Raw genomic sequence first — 20,553 nt, 5'->3', positions numbered from 1 at the left:
ATACTAGTACTACCAGTTTTGAAAGCTGTGTTTCAGTTCACCTGGCATTCGGCAAGAAATGCTTTTGGAAGCTGATTCCCATGAACTCTTTACCACCAGACCGCTCATTGTTAGCACTAGTTCACAAGATGAAATCAAGATCCAGCTTCTGAAAGGTGCAGGCAGGCAGGCAGACAGACAGAGATATCAAAGGCCTAATTTCAGCACAAAACAACAAGTAATCCTGCTGCTATAAATGGCGTTAGCAAGCATATATCATAATTAAGTTGCTGAAACAGTAGCCTGGATCTGATTGCTTGCATGCAGATTGGTACATATACATGGGTGTTGTGATTAGGTACTGTTCCTGTTGTTTGTACATGCTAAGCTAGCTGATGAATCTGTCCCTTTCATGACCAGGGAGAGCAAGTTGCACCAAATGATGTGCAACATTCTGAGACTTTTGCTCGATCCAGAGGTTCAGATAAGCCATCATCACCAGGCTGACCCTGGAGCACACACAATGCTGATGCCTCAGCTGCCACTGAGTTTCAGTTGGCCTGGACCCATTTGGGGTGTTGCATCATTGGAAGTTGGCAAATGGCCAAGACATAATCATTCAGTCCAGGAAAGGAGAACAAAACTGAGGCATCACTGCTGGCCTGCCATGCAAGGTCCCAAGAAACAATGTGCAGTGTGGAGACAGAAATACAAGGATGTTCCTATGGGTATTGTTCAGAAATGTCAACCAACAAAGTTACAAAAAAAAATCCTAATTCATGCTGGTACTCTCAGGTAAAAAAAACATTTACAACTCCCGGGCTGGCTTGCGCACTTGTGGTTACAACTTTTTCTATCTGTAAGCTGAATCACTAAGTTAACACCTCCTACCCTACAAAATGTTAGCGAGCTCTATGTATGTATGTTTAATATAGCTATTTATATTTACGCAGGAGCCGGACCATTTCTGGGAGCAAACGTTACCATCCAGATAATTTACAACATCCAAGTATGATACCCCACTTCACAGTGCAGATGCCGATCTTTCTGTTGAAATTTCAAAGTTCAGCTGCATCAGGGGGGCTCCGACGTAGTTGTCAAGCTTGGGGATATTTTCAGCTATCTTCTTGAAACGCTTTGTATATGAAATCTTTGAAACGTCTGGAATACTGTCTTGGATCAACAGCAGATATTGAGGTTGAGTCGTATTGGAAAGACTTGTATGCATGCTCAAGCTTTTTGCTGATGTCATAGTCTTGAAGTATGTCTATAATCCCAAAATATAATATAACGTCATAGTATTGCCCAGTTGGCTCTCCGATGAGCTGCAATTCGCAATCATTCTTCCTAGTAGTCAGTTCAGCTCTTGCAGGCATGCTTGTCCCGAGTTTGATTTTAGACAACCTGTTCATTCACAATATTCAGATGAAAAATCTTAAGTAAATACTGAAGCAGTATAAATCAGGAGTATTTGGTAAGTATTACTTGACCTATGTGTGTTTGTATAGCTATTTCTTGAAACTTCAGTTGTGTGGATATTTACAACCTGCTGTTCAGCTAGTTGACAGCACATAAACCCATATCCAAGACAGCTCGCAATTATGAATGGAAGGTAGCGCAGCTAGGGTATAGGCATGGAAAGAAGTCATGGTGGGTACAAACGATCTCAAGAGACGTTCTAGATTTTGAACAGGTCGCAGAACAATGATTACATCAATTGCATTTTAATTTATTTCATTTCAATTACCAAGACTATGGCGATTGATAAAATAAATCACAGGGCACCCTGAATTAAAAATTAGGGTAGACGAAGCTGTTCTCATTAGAGAGAAGTACCAAATATCCTTGAGTAAACAGCTTTCAGGCATATAAAAGTCTCAAACCTAGCATTGCCATACAATATTTCACGGTCTGCTGGTACGAAGCCTACCAAATACCAATTATGACACACAAGGATCAAGACACACAGATATCACAAAAAGCGTGACTATTCCAAACAAAATAGGTCGCATGCCAGTACCATGTAAGTACATGATATAACAGAAAAAGGGTAGTTAATGATCTAGCTTACCCGTTTGGATCAGCAAGAAACTGATCCGTGTTTCCTCTTGAAAGCCGAGGTGTTGATAGTATGTTGATATCATTCTCAGTGGAACCTTCAACAAAGGATGCACATTGTAAGGTATAAATAACCACTTGATTATTCTTTTGGTAAATTCACAAAGGTGTTTTGAGTTTCCCACCAACCTTCGACCAGAAGCTTCTCTCTATGTCTGAAGTGTACACCCACCAGGAGACTGTAATCCATAATCTTCTCCTGCTCAAGGAAATCACAATCCCTGTCCACTTGCCTGCTTCAACACAATTAACCACTTTATTAACATTGCGGAACAAAAATTGCATGATTTCTAACTAAAATTAAACTCATGTACAAACCAAAAAATGAGAAGAAAGAGGTTGCACCTTTGGAACTCTTGAAACCATTGCTTCTTCAATCTAAATATGAAGTTCAGATCAAGGTCTTTCAGAGTTGTATACTGGTCAATCTCAGTTTGTGGCTTGTCGGTTGTTCGGCCAAGGGACGAGCCTTTTAGATCAAAACGCCTATGGATAGAATTACCAGAGCAGAATAGATTTCCCATGATGACAAAGCGAACCTGGGTAATAGGACAGCAGCAAACAGTTAGGGCAACCATTTTAAAAATTGGACATGATGTACATGATAAAGATAGCGCCAAGGATGCAAAAGAAATATACAGTGACATTCATCTCTAACCTTCTTCTGATTCGCCCCAGCTAACTTGACACAATGTAAACCGAAAAATTTGGTTACTAGAGTATCCTCAAACGCTCGGACATGATTGTAGTAAGCTGGAAGCATCTTCAAAAGCATCTGTAATACAAACAAGCGTTTATCGCATTCAGAATAAAACTTGTCACCTTATTAATGAAGCTCCAAAAGCCTACAGACGAAGGGGACCACAAAGAACAAACCTTCACTTCCGATTTCTTCATTGTCTTTATCATGTACCGATCGTCGTTTGTTAAGTAAAAGAAGCTCCCACTCTTACCAGGAGACGAAAGCTCCCTGAGAGCCTCACTTCCACAAAGGGATAACATATAATCGGCAGCATCCACCTTGAACAGCTTGCGCAATGTCCTGCGATTCAGCTCAGAACAAACAGCATGTTGATCAGCATGATGACACCAGAACATACGTCATATATCTTAATCGTAGGGAGTGATGCATGATGACCAACCGGAACACCTGTGGGCAGTAATCCTTCCATCTGAAGTCACAGGAATTGTGCGGCGGGGTGTACTTTGAGCCTTCTGGAGGGAACTTTGTCCATACCTTTTCTTTTGGGTCGAAAGCCGATGACTTCAGATCAAGTGTAATTGGCCCTTGCTTCCCAACTGCATGCCTGTGTTAACACATCGTTGGATTTAACTACGGGGGAAAAATTCCAGAAAGACAGCTAATAGCTTGCAGGGAGTTCAGTAACAATTTAGGCAACAAGGAAATGCTGTCTCATGGTGAAAATTCACCCAGAACAGAAGGGTGAAACCTTCACCCTGCAATCAAAATTACATGATGCCAGGCAAGCTCTTTGATGATCCACATGTTAATATTCCCCAATTCAGTCTTGTAAATCACCCAGGTACGAAAGCAGATGCAAATTTCTCCAGTCAATCAAATCCCACAACCAAAATGTTCACACTCGCTACTAAAGGCAAACAAGCGAAGGGACGCACCTGATCCCGAGCTGCAAATTGAGCATAAGCTCGTAGTGCTTGTGCCCCTTGGCGATGGTCTCCCCCTGCTGCCGCTTCGCCTCCCGCGGAGGCACCCACTTGGCGACGCGCGGCGACGGGGACGGCTGCGGCATGAACAACCCGCCCTCCGCGCCGTCCTCCGTCCTGACGCTCCTCCGCGCGTCGTCCACCAGGGCAGCCCCGTCCACAATGTCGCAGGTGATGTCGCCGTCCGACTCCCAGATACAAATCTTGTCGTACTTCCTGTCGCCCCCGGAGCAGTTGCTCAGCCCGGACGCCGAGCTCGCGCGCCCATTCGCCGTCCTGTTGCCCGAACTGTTGATCGATTTCTGCAGCGGCGTCGCCTCAGAGCCGCCGCCGCCGCCCATGAATCCCGGCAATTCCCGGGCGAACACGTCGCGGGGATCGCGCGCCGTCGGGGACGAAGCCGCGGCAGACGGGTAGTAGACGCCCTTCTGCTGGACAATGCCGGAGGGGCTGTCGCGCGTCCAGAAGCCGACATAGGCGCTGCCATCAGCCCAGCGGAAGGTGCCCTGGCCACGGGGGCAGCCGTCCTCCCAGCCGCCGTCATAGCGGTTGCCGTTGGCCCAGACGAGCTCGCCGCGGCCATGGATGAGGCCCGCGCGCCACTGGCCGTTGTACTCGGTGCCGTTGCGCCAGATGTAACGCCCGGCGCCGTCCTGCAGGCCGGAGCGCCATTCCCCGTCGTACTGGTCGCCGTTGGCGTAGCTCTTCCTGCCGTGGGCGCCGTGCTTGAGGTTCATGGACCAGGAGCCCCTGTAGGTGTCCCCCGCGGCGCCCGTGTATGTCCCTTCGCCGTCCATGAACCCGTCCTTGAACTCGCCCTCGTAGGTGGCCCCCGACGGCCACGAGAACTTCCCCTGCCCCGTGGCCTTCCCGTGCCGCCAGTCCCCCTCGTACATGCACCCGTCCGTCCAGAGATACTTCCCGGCCCCGTGCGGCGCGCCGCCGCGCCATTGCCCGGTGTAGAAGTCGCCGTTGGGGAGCCCCCGCTCCACGTACTGCTGCTCGTGGTGGTGGTGGTCGGAGGAGGAATCGTCGACGCCGGTGGAGGAAGACGCGGAGGAGGAGGCCGTCTCGGAGGCGTCGTCGGCGGGGAGCATCGGGGCCACCCGGCGCCTCCCCCCGGGCTGCGGCGGATGCTGCTGCTGCGCCTTGCGCGCCGTCGCCTCCCACGCCCTGGCCAGGGTGTGCTCGTGCATTGGACGCGCCCGCCTTATCCCGGCCAGACCCTCTTCTTCTCCGCCGCCGCTCCCGCTCTGAAGCTCTGGCGCCAGGCCGCCGCGCCCGTGCTGCTTGGCGGTGGATCTGTTGTCACCGTCACCGGAGACCGCACGCGCGAAGCCTCCACGGCGGCATTGTTGTTCTTGGGGGAGAGGAGAGATGGGTAATGGTGAGGGGAATTAATGGGGACACGCGAGCAGAGAGCTGCGGGGAGCGAGGAAAAGGAAAGAGATGTGCTCTGGGATTCAGGAGGGAATGGAGAGAGACTTGCAGAGCTGGTGGGAGAAGGAAAAGAGGTGTCCTTTTGCTTTGTTTGTTTTGTTTTTTCCTCTGTTTTATCCGCTTTCATGGAGCATCCTAATCAAAAATCCATCAATTCTCAAAAGCAATTGTATGACTTGTGAGCTTTGAAATTCATATTCTATCATGTTCTCCGAATTACTATACTAGTATAAGAGAATCTATTTTAGAAAAATGAAAGTTTTTAGTGTCAAAGACAACACATCCGGCCTTTGCAACGACCGATGCACACAATAAAACAGGCAGTCAATGAACTACGCATGGTTAGTTGTTTTTCTCTTCAGCCATGAATCAATTTTTCTAGTTCTAATAAATCAATCAATTCAGACTTTATGTATGCATTTGTGAAAATTGCTGGAGTTGCAAACAGTTTTTGGTAGTTATGGTGGTGGTTTTCAGCTGTTAGCCAGTAGCAGTGGCGGGTGCTTGTCTTGTCTCTTCTACTAGGTTAATGCCGTGGGTTCTAGCGCTGTCCCCTACTAAAGCTTCGTTAGTACCGTTGCTTAGCCAACTAATATACTATCAATCAATCAATCCCTGGCTTAATTTAGGGGCCTGTCTGCTCGTGATCGCTGGTGGGCTCCCACTCTCTTCTCCTAGCTTGCACAGGAGCCTCAAAGTCCCCAAACAGTAAGCCAAGCTACGGCTATTCCCATGGCGTGCCCAGGGCGACAGGGCACACGAATCAGTTACCCCTAACCGTGATTAGTTCTTTCTTGGTTTATTACATGAAAATTTATCATTCTTCCTTCTTCTTAATTGACAATCTTGCACTTAAGTTTGTACTACTACTGTTTCGCTATTTTCCAGACCCTGAAAAATAACTATTACTAAGTTACCACATACTTGTAGAACCATTTGATAAAAATAATGAAACTTATACAACTACAGCAGAGCCAATAATATTGTTTTTCATAGTCTATTTGACAATTTGACCTCTTTCCACATGCTTAATTGGCAAATCCTCTGAACTCCATTTGGGTTTGTATCGTCTTGGTGTCTTGTCTCTGTTCCTAGAGGTACCTGCAGGGACCAGCCTAGTCCATTCATCTCCTAAAGTATGTATGACTACTAGTAGTAGAAACCTTGTCATGCTACATTTGGCCATTTCTTGTTGTACTAGCGTTAGAATGGTCCTACTCTCTTGACTTGGAGGTCTAAACCATCTGGTTAGCTCAAGTCCCAAATAGTGCTACACCTACACAAATAGCCAAATGTTGCACTGGCCTCTGTCTAATCTTGCTTTACAAGCCAAATCCAGCGCTGGCAAAGCTCAGCTTGAGAGGGAGATAATTAAAAAAAAAGATGGGCGATCTGATAAAGTATATTGTATGGCAGAAGACATGCAAGCCATCTTCCAGGAGGGGGAGACTAGGCCGTGCTGTTGTTGGGTTTTCTTCCGTCGTGCTAGGCATGTAGTACTTCCTGTATCTTAATTCGTTATTTAAAGAATGAAGATCTGCTTTTAAGCTTGGATTGACTTTAGGGCAGGCCTTTCCTCATAACCAAGTTCTTGGGAGTACTGCATTTGGCATCCATCAATGGCTCAATACATGCGCTGGTCTGGCAGAAGATCGAGGGGGGCAAAAGGTGTAAACAGAACCCAGAAAACATGGCACGTTGGCAGGTTGAATTCACCTTTGACATTCCCAAAGAAAGTAACTGGCGCCTCTCTGCGTGTATCATGTGTTGTAATCGACTGACCCATATTGTTTTTCACAGATTTAATATAAAATTATACTAAATCGTTGACAAATAATTCGGGCCGGACGGAGGAGTGTTAACTGAAACTAAACAAGATGTTATTCCTGTGAAAGATCACTCTCCAAAAAACTAAGGGCAGTACATATATACACACACAGCTACTACGTCGATCGTGCGCCCAAATAAGCAACCCGATCTTGATCCATTTCTTAAAGCTGCCTGCAGTAGTTTTTAGGTGCATGGCCTGGCCTCAAATCTGTTTTTTTTAATAAATTAATTTTCTCCTACACTAGCAGCAGCGCATTTTTTTTCTAACATAAAATGCTTTTGGCTGGCGCAAGAACCTGACCTCGCACTGGCTGGCCATTCCAATGAAGACAGCGACAGAGTATTTAGTTAACAAAAAATAAGGACATATGTGAGGCACTTATCAGGTCGATCAACAACAGAATGACATTGTTCTCCTCTCCGGCTCTCCCACAGCTTAGTTCTAAGTGGGATATCTTATGCCGGCCTCGTGATCAAGGAGGTTTGGGGATTGAGAATTTCGAAATTAAAAATATTTGTTTGCTGAGTAAGTGGCTATATAAGATTCTTTCGGGTGAGGGGTTGCGGGTGGATTTATTGCGAAATAAATATCTCTACGCAAGCTCTTTGTCCCAAGTCCGAATGAGGGCTTATGATTCACCTTTTTGGAAGGGATTGCTGCGGATTCATCAGTTTTTCTTTCCTCATATTTCATTTTCGATTAATTCTGGAGCTGATGTTTGTTTTTGGGGAGACACATGGATTTGTGAGTCTCTTCTTAGACGGCAGTTTCCATCTCTTTATAGGATTGCTCTTAACCATAAGGTTTCGGTTGCTGATGTGTTGGGAGTGGATCCTCCTAATATTGCGTTTTGTAGAGCAATTGTTGGGGATCGTCTAGTGGCTTGGTTGGAATTGTGTCATAAACTTGAGTCAGTAAATCTTGTGGATCAAGCGGATTCTTTTACCTGGAAACTGAATTCTTCTGGGTCATATTCGGTGAAGTCGCTGTATAACACGCTTATTGATAATGATTGTCAATTTCGACACAAAGTTATTTGGAAACTTAAAGTTCCTCTTAAAATAATTTTTTTTTGCTTGGTACTTATGTTGTGGGGTGGTGCTTACTAAGGATAATTTGGCCAAAAGAAATTGGGGTGGTAGCAAGAAGTGTGTTTTCTGTGATCAAGATGAGACCATTCAACATCTTTTTTTTCTGTGTCCGATGGCGCGTTTGGTGTGGCGAACCATCTTTGTGACATTTAATTTACCACCGACATCTTGTGTTTCTAATATGTTTGGGCGGTGGCTTAGGGGTGTTGAGAAAAAATTTGCCTCGCTCATCCTTGTAGGGACTTGTGCGATATGTTGATTTTTGTGGAATTGCAGAAATGATTTGGTTTTTTATAACAAGAGAGGCTAACTTCTTGTAGGTCGTTCTTCGCGCGTCCCATTGGCTCCATACGTGGTCCCTACTTCTTCGGACGAAGGCTCAGGAATGTATGGAATCTGGGTGCAACCGTTTAGAGACGGTAGCACGAGAGTTATTCAGCCGGTTTGGATGGCACGTAGGTCTTAAGCTGGAAGGATTTTGATGTTTTTCTTTCACTCTATGTAATATTCATTTTGTAACCGGCGACTTGTACTTTGGATAATTTTAATAATCTATGACTGTGTGCATCGATCGATGCAAAGGCGGGGGTTTCCTCCTTTTCGAAAAAAATTTATTTCTAGCCGCCGTGTTGTTCAGTTGTTCCGTTCTTCCATTGGCATTTTCCCCATCGTTTTGCTGTCCAATTATATCTGCCATAGGCCTGTGAGCCAGAAGAGGGGCCAGGCAGATTTTTTATTCTTGCAAGAAACCAAAATTGAAGACCTACAAAGGATATTGGGCACAATAACTTCGTGCCAAAACCAAAGGAATAAATTAAATGGTGATGAGACATACTACGTGTCTGATGGAGAGGCGGCCGCCGGGCATGGGAATGAACAGGAAAGCGACTTGTGTCGTGCGAGTCGAGGAATGAGGACTGGCCGGCCAGCTGTGAGTTGTTGACCAGGAAAAAAAGAAATTAAGAGGACGGGCCGGCCAATTGTTGTGCTGGCTGGCTAGAAGACGACCCTGAAAAGGGAGTATATATGGGCATGTTTTGCATTCTAAAAAGGATATGCATTGACAGTGCATTGGTTATAATGGAGCCAACATATAAGTTTGTCAGCCCGATTCGAAAGCAAAAAAATTGTATAAGTTGTTTGTCGAGACAGTGCAATCTTTGAGAAATTTAAATTTCAAGATCGCGCGTCTTTCGTAAAGTGCTACTTCTTCCGTTCCATAAAGATTGGCATGAATTTAAAAACCATCAGATCATTGGAAATATGTAAGCACACACGATACGATGATAGATCTATGACGGGGATCGCTTGGTAAATATTGTTAACTGCGATATACTAGTCCTTATTTTAGATGCGGTCCAAACATTTATTGTGATCCATTATTGGAAGCAAATACGCGTTGTTGGAGATATTACAATTATGAATAATACTTCCTCAGTTTCGTAATTCTTGTCTTAAATTGTATCAAAAAGGATGTACTTATTCCTAAAATGTGTCTAGAGATACATGTAATATTTCGACAAGAATTATGGAATGGAGGGATTACTAGCTTGATGTTTTCCAAAGAGGGGTGATACGCATCAGTGTGTTTCTAGTGAATTACTATTCCATTTCATGCTAATCGAAGCAGTACTCCACTCCTACAGTCCTACTAGTACTATAATTGGAAGATCCTCAGGGTGCTACGAATGCCGTGGTACAATTAATGTACGCATATTAACACTCTTGTATTATTTCCTTCTTGTATTAATAGTGCTAATGATACGAGCAGATTGCCTCTGCCTTTCCTAATACTACTAGAAAACAAACTAATGCCAGAGATTGAGCTATAGTAGTACGGAGTATATGCCAATAAGAGGGGGGACATAATTGGGACGCATGGATCGATCGTGCTATTAATAAGGATCTGCAAGTACGATCTTAATCCGGCCTAGTCCCTCCCAATTGTGCCGTGGTGGTGGTGGTTGTCTTGTTGTTTTCATGTATCTAGGAGGACCATTGCACACTATGACACTAGCAGTAGTACTCCTAGGCACAGCAACAACATCAAATTGCATAAGCAGAAATTTGGCACACTTGAGTTGACACAGTGGGCGGCCGGAAGATGGAGCCTACTACATCGATCAGGAGCTACAGAAAGTCTGGAGCCACATTCCGCGTGTTCTTGCATGCATTGTCTCCGTCGGCGATCTATCTGAACCCGGGGCCATTGTATCCACTGAAATTATGAAGTAAACGCAGACAGAGATCGATATCCAAGATACATAAGGGTTAGCTGTTGCACCATTAGATTGAGGGGTATTAGGAGAAAAATGCACTAAAATGGCAGCAATTCCTAGCACCAGGTGGGGATGGACGTAACCCAACTAGCCCTAAAGAGGATTGTTTAATTTCTTGGCAAGAACTGGAGCACATATATGTCCTCCCGGCCGCTTCGATGAGATTTTCTGACGTATTGGACCGGGGGGGCCATATACATGCCTGCTTGGGATGGAAGGGTCGAGAGGCTGCCATTACGAGGTTGCACGTGGATCATCGCTAATTAATCCCTGGCTAGCTTAGCCAGCAACGCACCTCTATATTATATAGTCAAGAAATGGCTGTAGTAGCCTCTCAATCCCTGCGGCAGATCAAGAGCTTTCAATGGCCACCGTAAAGCTATAGCTAGCTGCTGTCATCACTCAGCTAGCGGCGCTCTCTCTGCTGGATCTGTTCATGAATAGCAGACCGTGTCGAGGAGCCAGCGTGATCTCGACGGAGCAAGGTCGGTCAGTTCATTAACCTTCCTTTTCAGGACGAGTTCCGCAACAGACAAAGCCATGTGTGTCCGGCCGTGTTGTGTTGCCAGTTTATTACCGCTCCGGCGGCCCCCATTGATTTCACGGCGCGTGTCAGAATGAGTAGCATAGGACTCTTTGCATGCACACGCACATGCATGCATGGGGCCATGGATCACTTTTGTCTGAAAATCGGATGGAAGCCTCGACGCACGAATGATGATGGGACTCATCGTGTGCCCTGACGGCTCGTTAATCCCAATTGAACAAAACGGTGATATAATTAATTAATCAGTTCTACTCCTTCCGTTTCGATATACTAATCTAGACAAAGATCTAACTAATCGAAATGAGTTTTGCTGTAGCAGCAGGTGCGGGGTACAAAGGCGAATGGAGGGAAATATGGGTGCACTGGAGTAGAGTTATAGGGCGAGGTGATGGGCGGTTGATCGTTGTCAGGTCACCCTCTCTGGCTAAAGACGAAAAAGGGAACGAGCAACGGTGGTGGGCGCCCAGCGACAGTGTCCCCTGCCGCCTCCATGCCCTACACTCGTCACCCCCTTGTCCCCTTTCCTGCATGCTACCCGGCCCGGCCTCTCGTCCTTCCCTTCCTTTGCCAAGCAACAATGCATTTTAGTTTAAATTTTTTAATTTCAACTTAAGACAAAATTATAACATCCCACATTTAATTAGAAACGGAGGTACGGTACTCATTCAATGTTAAGTTTTAAAAGGAGGACAATTGTTGCTGGATTCAGAGCGGCCTCTGTTTGGTATGGCTCCGTGATGGGCTCGAGAAGAGGGCAGTTGGAGTCGCCAGCTCAAACAGTGATGTGTAGTGACGATGACACATGAGGACAACCTGGACGTAAGGCGTTCTCCCCTCTCGATGAGTACTCTACATGGTAATGGCAACTTGACAAGTGGCGGCCCAACAGAAGATGCCCTTGTGGGCTACGGTTTGTTATGCATCCGTTACGTCGATCAGGTGAGGGGTGTGTATCTCTTGTCTAGTAAGAAAATCTGAAAACCTTATTCGGGACCAGTAGTAGCTACTCGGTTGTCCTGCTAGCTGTGCAGTGCACCATGTTGATCTATCGAGACATACTTGGTGCAGTGGGATTAATTGTTGCCACTAACGCCAAAAACCCCCTTCGCAGCACGTACCCTAAAGTCCCTAATTAATTGAGTAGTATAGAAAGCAACCCTAGCTAGCTAAAAAGCCCGAGATCGACGGTGTGGTCCTTGCCATTCCCGGAAGAAACGTGCCATCAGCTCAGATCGTGCATATACCTTTAATTTTCTTATCTTTTCTTCTCCATCTCCTTTAATTCCAAGGAATACGTGATGAAATCTCTCCACTTGGCCGGGGATCGACGGATTAACGTTAATCTCTTCTCTCCCCGGCCCCTCTCATCATCATCAGTATCACACACCTAACCCAATGTGTGTTCCAGTTTTTGCATGTTGTGGTGGGCTAGCTGGTGGGACTCACTTGGCTGGGCTAATGGCCAGCAGAGCACATCTAGGGTCATGATCGATCAAGAAAGAGATGGGGATAATTAGTACAGTAAGTTGTGGTAGTTATATTAGCTAAATCACCCTTTTAGATGGAGTTAACCATCTTTTTGCTTGGGTCATCCATCCGTCCATCGTCTCCTTCAAATTGTGGTTGATGTCTTAGCCCCCACCAACCATGAAAAGACAGGGGGATCGACCGATGGATTAAGCTGATGTTACGCTTTGTTTTGTTGCCTGCTGGCTGTATTAGCTAGGAACAAAGGTCCCACCCAGTTAGGATTTTGCTCGGGCCCAGCTGACATCCTAGCTACTTCTAGTGCTTGCTCTCTCGTATTATTAAATGTCTCGTAGGAATGTTTCTATGTATTAAAATACATCTAGATATATGTAATAGAAACTCATTTAATATGGTACGGAGGGAGTACAACACTATGACGTGCGGGCCCCAACGGTACAATGACCACTTTCCGTGTCGATCGTGCTAGCGAGCATGTTTGGGGTAAAATGATCGGAGTCTAATTTTCAAGAATGACAATGACTTCAGTTAATTTCCACCACTACATCCTGGAGGAATTTCTCCCGTTGTGTGTAGTAGTTCAATGCACGAGCGCACCATGATTCCTTGAATATAATATCCATGTCACTTCGTATGGAGACAGTAAGTACCGGATGTTAATTAGTGATCGTGTAGTGGTGACAAATTCACCCCGGCCGGGCCCGTAATGTCAAATTAGCCAAATAATTAAGCAAGAAATGTTGGAGGAGGAGGAGTACAAGACAGGATGACAGACGACACGATTAAAAGAAGTCTTGACCCTTTTTGGATTTTCTACTAAACAATTAGTATCGGTCATCTCCTTCAACAAGCTAGCTAGAAGGAGTAGTAGTAAATTGGAGTAGATCATATGATATGACTTTGATATAGAAGCCTCGAGGAGCCTGCTAGTCATGGATCCCACGTAGTTACACGGACGGGGCGCCGGGGCACAGTCTATTCAATAAGCCGGCAAGAACCGGACACGATCCGATTACTATGTACTACCTCCGAGACAAAATGAGTAAACGACCGGACCGGTACCCAAATTAACTGAAGTGGATTTGTTCTTATATAAATTCGCGTCAGTTATTTTGGAACGGAAATAGTATTGTTTCGAGGATTAATCGATCGATCTCACCACCAAGCTTCTTGCTCTGTTTTGGTCCGCCCCAAGTGGATCCGGGAGTGTACTGTATGCGACGCGCTTCAAGGCGCTTGGCTTGAGGATGTGGGGCTGGAGTTGGATGCTGCGGCTATTGGGGAGTTTCTCACGTTCTGGGAGTGGATCCAGGAGGTTCATTTGGAGGACGGGGTGGCCGACACCGTGGTTTGGAACTGGTCTAAGGATGGGAACTACTCGGACAAAACCGCCTACGCAAACCTTTTTGCAGGACAGGTGTGTGACCCGATGGCGTCTGTGGTCCGGCACACGAGGGTTCTGGCACGGTGCCAGTTCTTTGCGTGGCTTGCCGCAAGAACCGTTGCTGGACGGCGGACTGGCTTGCGAGACGAGGTCTCTCGCACCCGGCGAGGTGCCCTCTGTGTGATCAGGGGGAGGAGACCATCTCACACTTGCTGTTGGGTTGTGTCCTCTCGAGGCAAGTTTGGAGTCGGCTCCTCACACTTTGGGGCCATGGCGTTTGGTGTCCGGATGCGGACTCCAACTTGCGTGGGTGGTGGACCTCGCTTCCCCTTCCGCGGCGTGTTCGGCGTGACTTCCTTTCGGCGATTCAATTGGTTTTTTGGACTATTTGGCGTCATCGGAACGATGTGCAACGGCGCGACCCCTTCGGTGCACGTGGTCATTTCGACTATCATGAATGAGTTGATGAGGTGGACGCATGCCGGACTGCTTAGGGGTAATATCTTTGTGTTTTTGGTGCCACTCGGTGGTGTTGTATGGTCTCTCCGGCGTTGTACTAACCTTCTGGCTCTCCTTCTTTAATTGATAATGCAACCGTCGGGTTGCATTCTTGAAAAATGTATCTAATCTGTCCCCGCATCTTGATCTCGCCAAGTCTATCTTCTTTTTCTTCTTCTTTTTGTCTTTGTTGTGTGGGGAACACGTATTGGAAGAACATGCCAATCTTACTAGCTAGCTAGGCTGGAATTGTTGCAAACTGAAACCTTTGGTTTCTTGCAACGACGACCAGACCGTTGAAAACAGTTCCCGTGTTCACCGCATCGAGGAAACTAAGCTGTCGTTCATAATTACTAGTAAGAAAATAAAAACTGCTACTTGGCAAGATCGATCTGTTAATTAATTTACTGTTGGGCGGGCATGCATGTAAAATTGGAGATGATGCATGAGGACCGTATATATGTGCTGTAAAGGAAAGAAAAGAAGAAAGCCACAGTAACGAGCAATGATACTGTGCAAAAGGGTTAATTTGCATGCACGGCGGGGCATTTAAATGACCGTAAATGATCAGAGAGTGAATTGAATGCCAACGTACGCGTCACATTATTCGCAGAAGAAAATCAATGGAGTTAATTAATGCATGCCTCAACACGTACAGGCATAGTTCGTCGATCGATCACTGCATTGCACCGGCTACGACGTGCGTGCGTACAGAATTAACACACACACGCATGTACTATGTGTGTAGAACATTTATGCTTGCAATCGAAGCGTACAGTACTATGTATGTACGTCGCGTGCCAGTCCTTCTTCTGACTGGTATTACTTGTCTCAAGTTTGTCAAAATACGGATGCATATATGTGTAAAAATCGTTTAGATACATGTAATATTTTGACAAGTAATTTCAGACGGAGGGAGCTAACAAAAGATGTCTCGAATTTGTCAAAAGTTTGATGTATCTAAACATGATTTAGTGTATAGATGCATTCAAATTTAATCAAAGTTGAGACATCTTTTGTTGGACGGAAGAAGTATTAGATTTCTGTAACGTATATGTTTCCATACTGTCCGATTTACTAAAAGAAGCTCTTGATATACATGGCAAATGATGGCATGGTTGTAGTAATATCCGTATGTGTGTTCGTAGATCTGCTGGACGGAACGGTACGTGCCTACGTGGTGGCTCACAGTTCCTCCGTTATAATTCCTTTCCTTACAAATCGCCTCCCTTATATTTGAGCTCTGTCCCGTGGATCTTGCAGCGACTAGGCAGAGATAGCTAGGAATAGGATGAAATCATGTTTGAGAGGCAGGCGTCATCAAGGACACACATGCATTCACGCACGCTCATATCACACCACTGGTCCACTGGACAGAACGAGCAGGCTAGGAGGCTACAAGCTAGTATGTGTACAACACAACTACTCCTCCAATCCGTAACATAACAGTGTGTCAGGCTTAAAACTTTCTGCTCCCTCCGTTACACAAAGATGGACACAGTTTTAAACTAGCTCTAGTTTATATCCGTACCAATCTTTATGAAACAGAGTGAGTACAATTTTTGACACTTATTATGAATTAGAGATTTTTTTTAATTTTGAGAAGAGAGGGATTTCGTCCAGTTTCAAGAACCAGGCAGCCACTGATCTATGGACATAGACCAGTAATCCTAGCTAGGCGCGTGATTCACAATTAACACGGCAGAGAATAAACCCGGCTCAGTGCCTTGTTAGTTGGGTGATTGATCAGAGATCGCCATGCTGTATATAGGCTCTTCTTTTGAGCTTCTAGCAGCTTCTGGGTTTTACGCAGCTGAAGTCTAAAAGAAAAAAAAAAATTCTCACAAGCTGCTAGGAGAAGCCCAACCCAACTCATGTGTAAAAAGAGTTGATGGGAGAAACTGGTCTGGAGCAGTTTCTTGGGGTTCTCCGCACAGCATTTTCGACCTGCCCTCACGGCTAACCGTTTTTATGGTCAAAATCCCACCACCAAGTTTCAGGCCACGAATCGTTTTCTCCCGTACCCGAGCGAGCAGAAACAAATCACCAAAGCGTAGTTCGTCTCCCGGCCGCCGCCGCTCCTCGCCTCCTCCCCCGCCCCACCTCGCCTCCACCTCCGGTAAAGGGGGGCTTGACTAGACTAGGTTTTTTTTGAAACTAGTAGCCTAGGGACGGATCCAAGCATTTTAGTTAATTGTTACTAACTAGCTCATTGAAAACATTTAAAACAGGTGAAGTCTCTAATTTTGTCCATAATCCTAACTGGTCTCTCTCGTGTCAAATTCCCATGTGGTAGCTTGACTGGCTACCAGCTGGCTAGTATGTCCCGGCCGGCCCTCTCGTCAGGAGACAAAACACCAGACACAGCCCAAAATTGTCGTCGCCTCTTTACTTGATCCAGTTGCACGTACGTGTACCCCCCTGACCGGATAGGATATGGACGCACGGAGGTCGAGTGCCCAAGTCAACCGGCCCGGACCACGAGATCCATCGGCTTGGCCTCGATCGATCGTCTCGTACGTGCTGCTGTGCTGCTGTGCATGTCCTTCTTCGATCGTCATTCGGTGGGCCGGGGTGGCAGCGAAATACCGTAATAAATCGCTGCTCGCACGTACGTGCTGCAGCCTGCAGGAAGCCGCACGTGGGCTTAATTGATTCCGGATCCGGTTGGAGCAGCCCATTGCCGTGCCGGATGTCAGCTTCTGAGTTTACGACACTGTGGTCACTCCTCGTAAGATGGGATTCCGCCCGGCACGTAAATCCCCTCAACCGTTTCCCTGTGACACGCCGTTACGCCGTACCGTACGTACCGACGGCCGCGTCTGTTAAATGCGCCCGGGCGATCCCGATCCATCTTCCGGGGTGTGCTGAAAACGTCAATGCAAGAGTCCGGCAGCAGAAAGCACGGGGCAGGGAGGAACTGCTTCGCTGCTCCCTCCGGTCCGTGTCTTTGCGCATCGCTCTCGCTCTGCCGCGGCAGAAAATTAAAGGAAAACGAAGTGCTGGTTGGAATGGATGGAAGAAGCAAGCGCCGTCCTCCGCCGTGTCCCTGACCTGACCCTAAACTAACTATACGCCACGCACGCATTTATATTTCATCAATGCACATGTCGATGGCTCGATAAGGTCCGTCACGACGACCCTGCCTACAGGCGCCGTTGCTTGCTCGCTTTCTTCCTGATCACGAGTCATCGGCGGAACCAATTCACTGACTGATTGATTTCCCTCGGAGCAGTAACCAAGGCAGCGAGGAAGGCGACGGCCTCCTCCTGTGCGTGCCCTTAATTAAGTCGATATACACAATGCCAATCCCCATCTGGTTGTCTGGGATCAGGGCCTGTCTGCATCTCTTCCCCTCTGTATTCTCGTGGAAGCCCCTCCTACTCCTCGTGGTTCACTGAAAGAAACGGGATCAACCAGACGGCGACCCCGAGCACTCGACCTGGCGAGTGGCGAGTTTGTGGACGGCAAAAAAACAAAAAATGCAGCCGTCGTTGGCATCAGGATTGGACAAAAGTGTGCAAAAGATCTAGTAGCTGGTTGATACATAATGGAGGCTCCTCTGGATTGGACAACGAGACGAGCAAATCACCCATGATAGTACTCTCATTTCTGCTTCATGGATCGAGCTGACTTTGATATACTAGTGGGGTGGGCTCCGTGACCGTGGGTGTTGCTCTCGCAGGGGGCCAAACTGGTCCAGAGACCATGGCCCAGTTGTAACAGTTTTTTGCAACCTCACAAAGCAAACAAGTGCAGCAATAGGCCATAGCACCAGGCCACCACAAACACAAGAACAGGTAAACAGACGCAAATTCCAGTGCACTACAAGCCCGGGAGCTCGAGCAAGCATCAACAGAGCTAGTTCGGCAGACATCGATGGCCTGACACTGACAATCAGTACAATCTTGTAGCAGGCGCTACTACCCTGAGGCTTTGGCTGCTACTCTGTAGCATGATTTCATGACATTTTGACAACAACGAGTTTGCCGACACAGATGATATAATTAACTAATGGCTCAACTTTCTCCTAACGATACAGACAGGAAGAGACATCGGAGCAAACTTCCGATGAGCACGGTACAGGGTCGCATGTCATCCTTGCTCACCGAGAGGATATCAAAGTCCGTTTAGGAGACGGTGACGCCATTGAGCTCTGCTTGAGCTACTGCTGCGCCGATCGCGTCGATCACTTCCATCTTTCCATGGGCCACCGCTTCGTCCATAGGGGTTTTCTCATGGCTGCACAACACAAAATGGTGCCTTCAGAAACACAATCATTGCTTATTTACTTACTGAATACATGCTCCTGAGAAGACGTGTTTCGAAATACACCAACACTTGTTCAGGTGCAGTCATTTAGTAGATTGGAATATACCTGTTCAGTGCACTTACAGTAGCCCCAGCACATATCAACGCCTTGATTACCTGGGTAGGAAAAATTTATACGCAGTAGCATCATAGCGTCGCCACAGGAAAAAACAATATTACGACAGTGAGGCAACTGAATTACCTCTATATGTCCATTGAGGCATGCCCAGTGCAGAGACGTATTCTTCTCCAAATTTGTACAATTCACGTTCTGTGTTTCAATTGTATAACCACAAACAACTGTTATCACTAGAACATGAACTTCAGACGAAATATGCAAATTCAATTTGAAGTCCATAAAATCACTTGATATGTCCATCGAAATACAGGAAAAAAAACATATTTCATCTCGCACAGCACAGTAAACACTTATAACGACAGTAGCTTTCTTACCGCTCCATTTTGAATCAAGTATTCCACCACAGCAAGATGCCCATTGGCAGCAGACATATGAAGAGCTGACAGTAATGAGGAAAGGGTAAGGCATTTCCCCACAACAAAAATGTCAGGTTGGGTTATCAAGTTTATCACTGAGCTTCGAATGAATTTAAAAAGTTCTCAGTTTCCAGAGACATCTTCAGTTCACGCAGTTAAGTTATGTAGCTTGCACTAGCCTGGCTAATATAACAGCCAAAACGGAGAAATAACCCAGTACTAAATCATAAGATGCTCAAAATAGAAATCAAAACACTGTCGATTCATTTTACACTGGGGTTGGTATTCTATAACGGAGGCACTCGAATGCAACCGAAGTCATCATAGCTCTATATCCAATCAACACTTGATGTATTAAGCTATGAACTAGCACCCTTTTCTTTACAGTGTTAAGCAGTAAGTTTAATCTTTATCGAAAAAAAAGTAATTTTAATGTTTCCTTCCTTGATGTGATGCACGTAAGATTAGTGTTTGCAACGCATTAATCTAATCACCAACCAACCACATAGTATCTAACTTCATATGCTACATAGCCCCTGTTTATATGCAAGTACCCAATATTCTTCAGAACAGCTCGACACACCACACTTAGACCATACGACAGCACCCAAATTTAAAAATAAAATCTGAACAGAAAACAAAGAGCAAGTCAGGTAGTTGAATCTTGACAGTTCTGGGGAACGAAACCAACCTGTTCGGCCCTGCGAATCTGCGGAATCGAGGGGAACTCCGGCGGAGAAGAGCGTGACCACGTCTTCCAGCTCGTCGTACCTCGCGGCCTGGCAGAGGCAGAGCAGGGAAATCTAAACCGGTTTCTATAAACCCCAGAGCTTAAGAAGGAAGGGAGTAGAGTCCGGGGTTGGGGGACGAGGTGGCGGGGCTTACGTCGATGAGATCCTGGGCCTGCTCGGCCGCCGCCGCGGCGGGGGTTGGCTGCGCCGACTCGACGCCCATCGCAGAAAGCGGGAGGAGCTGCTGGGAGGAAGAGGAGTCGGTGCCGCCGGCTACTTCTGCGGCGGCGGTTTGGCTGCTTCTGCGGCGGCGGGTTGGCTCCCTGGGCACGACGAGGCGACGCCAGGCGTTTTTCTCGGCCCAGCCAGCCCAAGGTTTCGTGGGCTTCTTCTTGTGCTATGGGCTTTTTTATCCGATTGGTTTCTCCAGTGTGCATTCTTCGTGCCAAGATACATGGCGCCTTGCGTGCGATCGAGCGATCTGATCGACCTTCAGAGCAAGCGAAGTTATTGTTCTAAAAAAATGCAAGCGAAGTTACGAATCAGGAAGCGCCTTCTTGGATCGATCCGATGGTTCCCCTGACATCTGGGAAGCAGCCGTCTAGAATGTTCTCGATGATGTACATACGCGCGCGCACACTGACACACACTCCCTGGACTTAACTAGTAGCCTAC

The 20,553-nt window shown here is 46.6% G+C and overlaps 2 protein-coding genes across 2 annotated transcripts; both read right to left on the bottom strand.

Annotated features, from left to right (window-relative positions):
* Positions 1 to 608: 608 nt before the first annotated feature.
* Positions 609 to 5,298, bottom strand: LOC100828766 (phosphatidylinositol 4-phosphate 5-kinase 6). Its single transcript, XM_003562482.4, has 8 exons — positions 3,736 to 5,298; positions 3,240 to 3,404; positions 2,974 to 3,139; positions 2,756 to 2,872; positions 2,443 to 2,636; positions 2,227 to 2,330; positions 2,051 to 2,135; positions 609 to 1,383 (listed from the first exon to the last, which is right to left on the bottom strand). Exons 1-8 carry the CDS (start codon positions 4,977 to 4,979, stop codon positions 1,095 to 1,097), a joined length of 2,364 nt encoding a protein of 787 aa, XP_003562530.1. The 5' UTR covers positions 4,980 to 5,298; the 3' UTR covers positions 609 to 1,094.
* A 12,841-nt stretch (positions 5,299 to 18,139) lies between these two features.
* LOC100828164 (ankyrin repeat domain-containing protein 2A) lies at positions 18,140 to 20,257 on the bottom strand. The gene is made up of 6 exons (XM_003562480.4): positions 20,033 to 20,257; positions 19,839 to 19,926; positions 19,106 to 19,170; positions 18,855 to 18,923; positions 18,720 to 18,769; positions 18,140 to 18,583 (listed from the first exon to the last, which is right to left on the bottom strand). The coding sequence occupies exons 1-6, from the start codon at positions 20,099 to 20,101 to the stop codon at positions 18,472 to 18,474; spliced, it is 453 nt and encodes a 150-aa protein (XP_003562528.1). The 5' UTR covers positions 20,102 to 20,257; the 3' UTR covers positions 18,140 to 18,471.
* Between the last annotated feature and the right edge of the window lie 296 nt (positions 20,258 to 20,553).

The sequence above is a fragment of the Brachypodium distachyon genome, chromosome 1 (genome assembly GCF_000005505.3).
Source record: "Brachypodium distachyon strain Bd21 chromosome 1, Brachypodium_distachyon_v3.0, whole genome shotgun sequence".
Classification (NCBI taxonomy): Eukaryota; Viridiplantae; Streptophyta; class Magnoliopsida; order Poales; family Poaceae; genus Brachypodium; species Brachypodium distachyon.
This window is presented reverse-complemented; position numbering and strand designations above follow the sequence as displayed.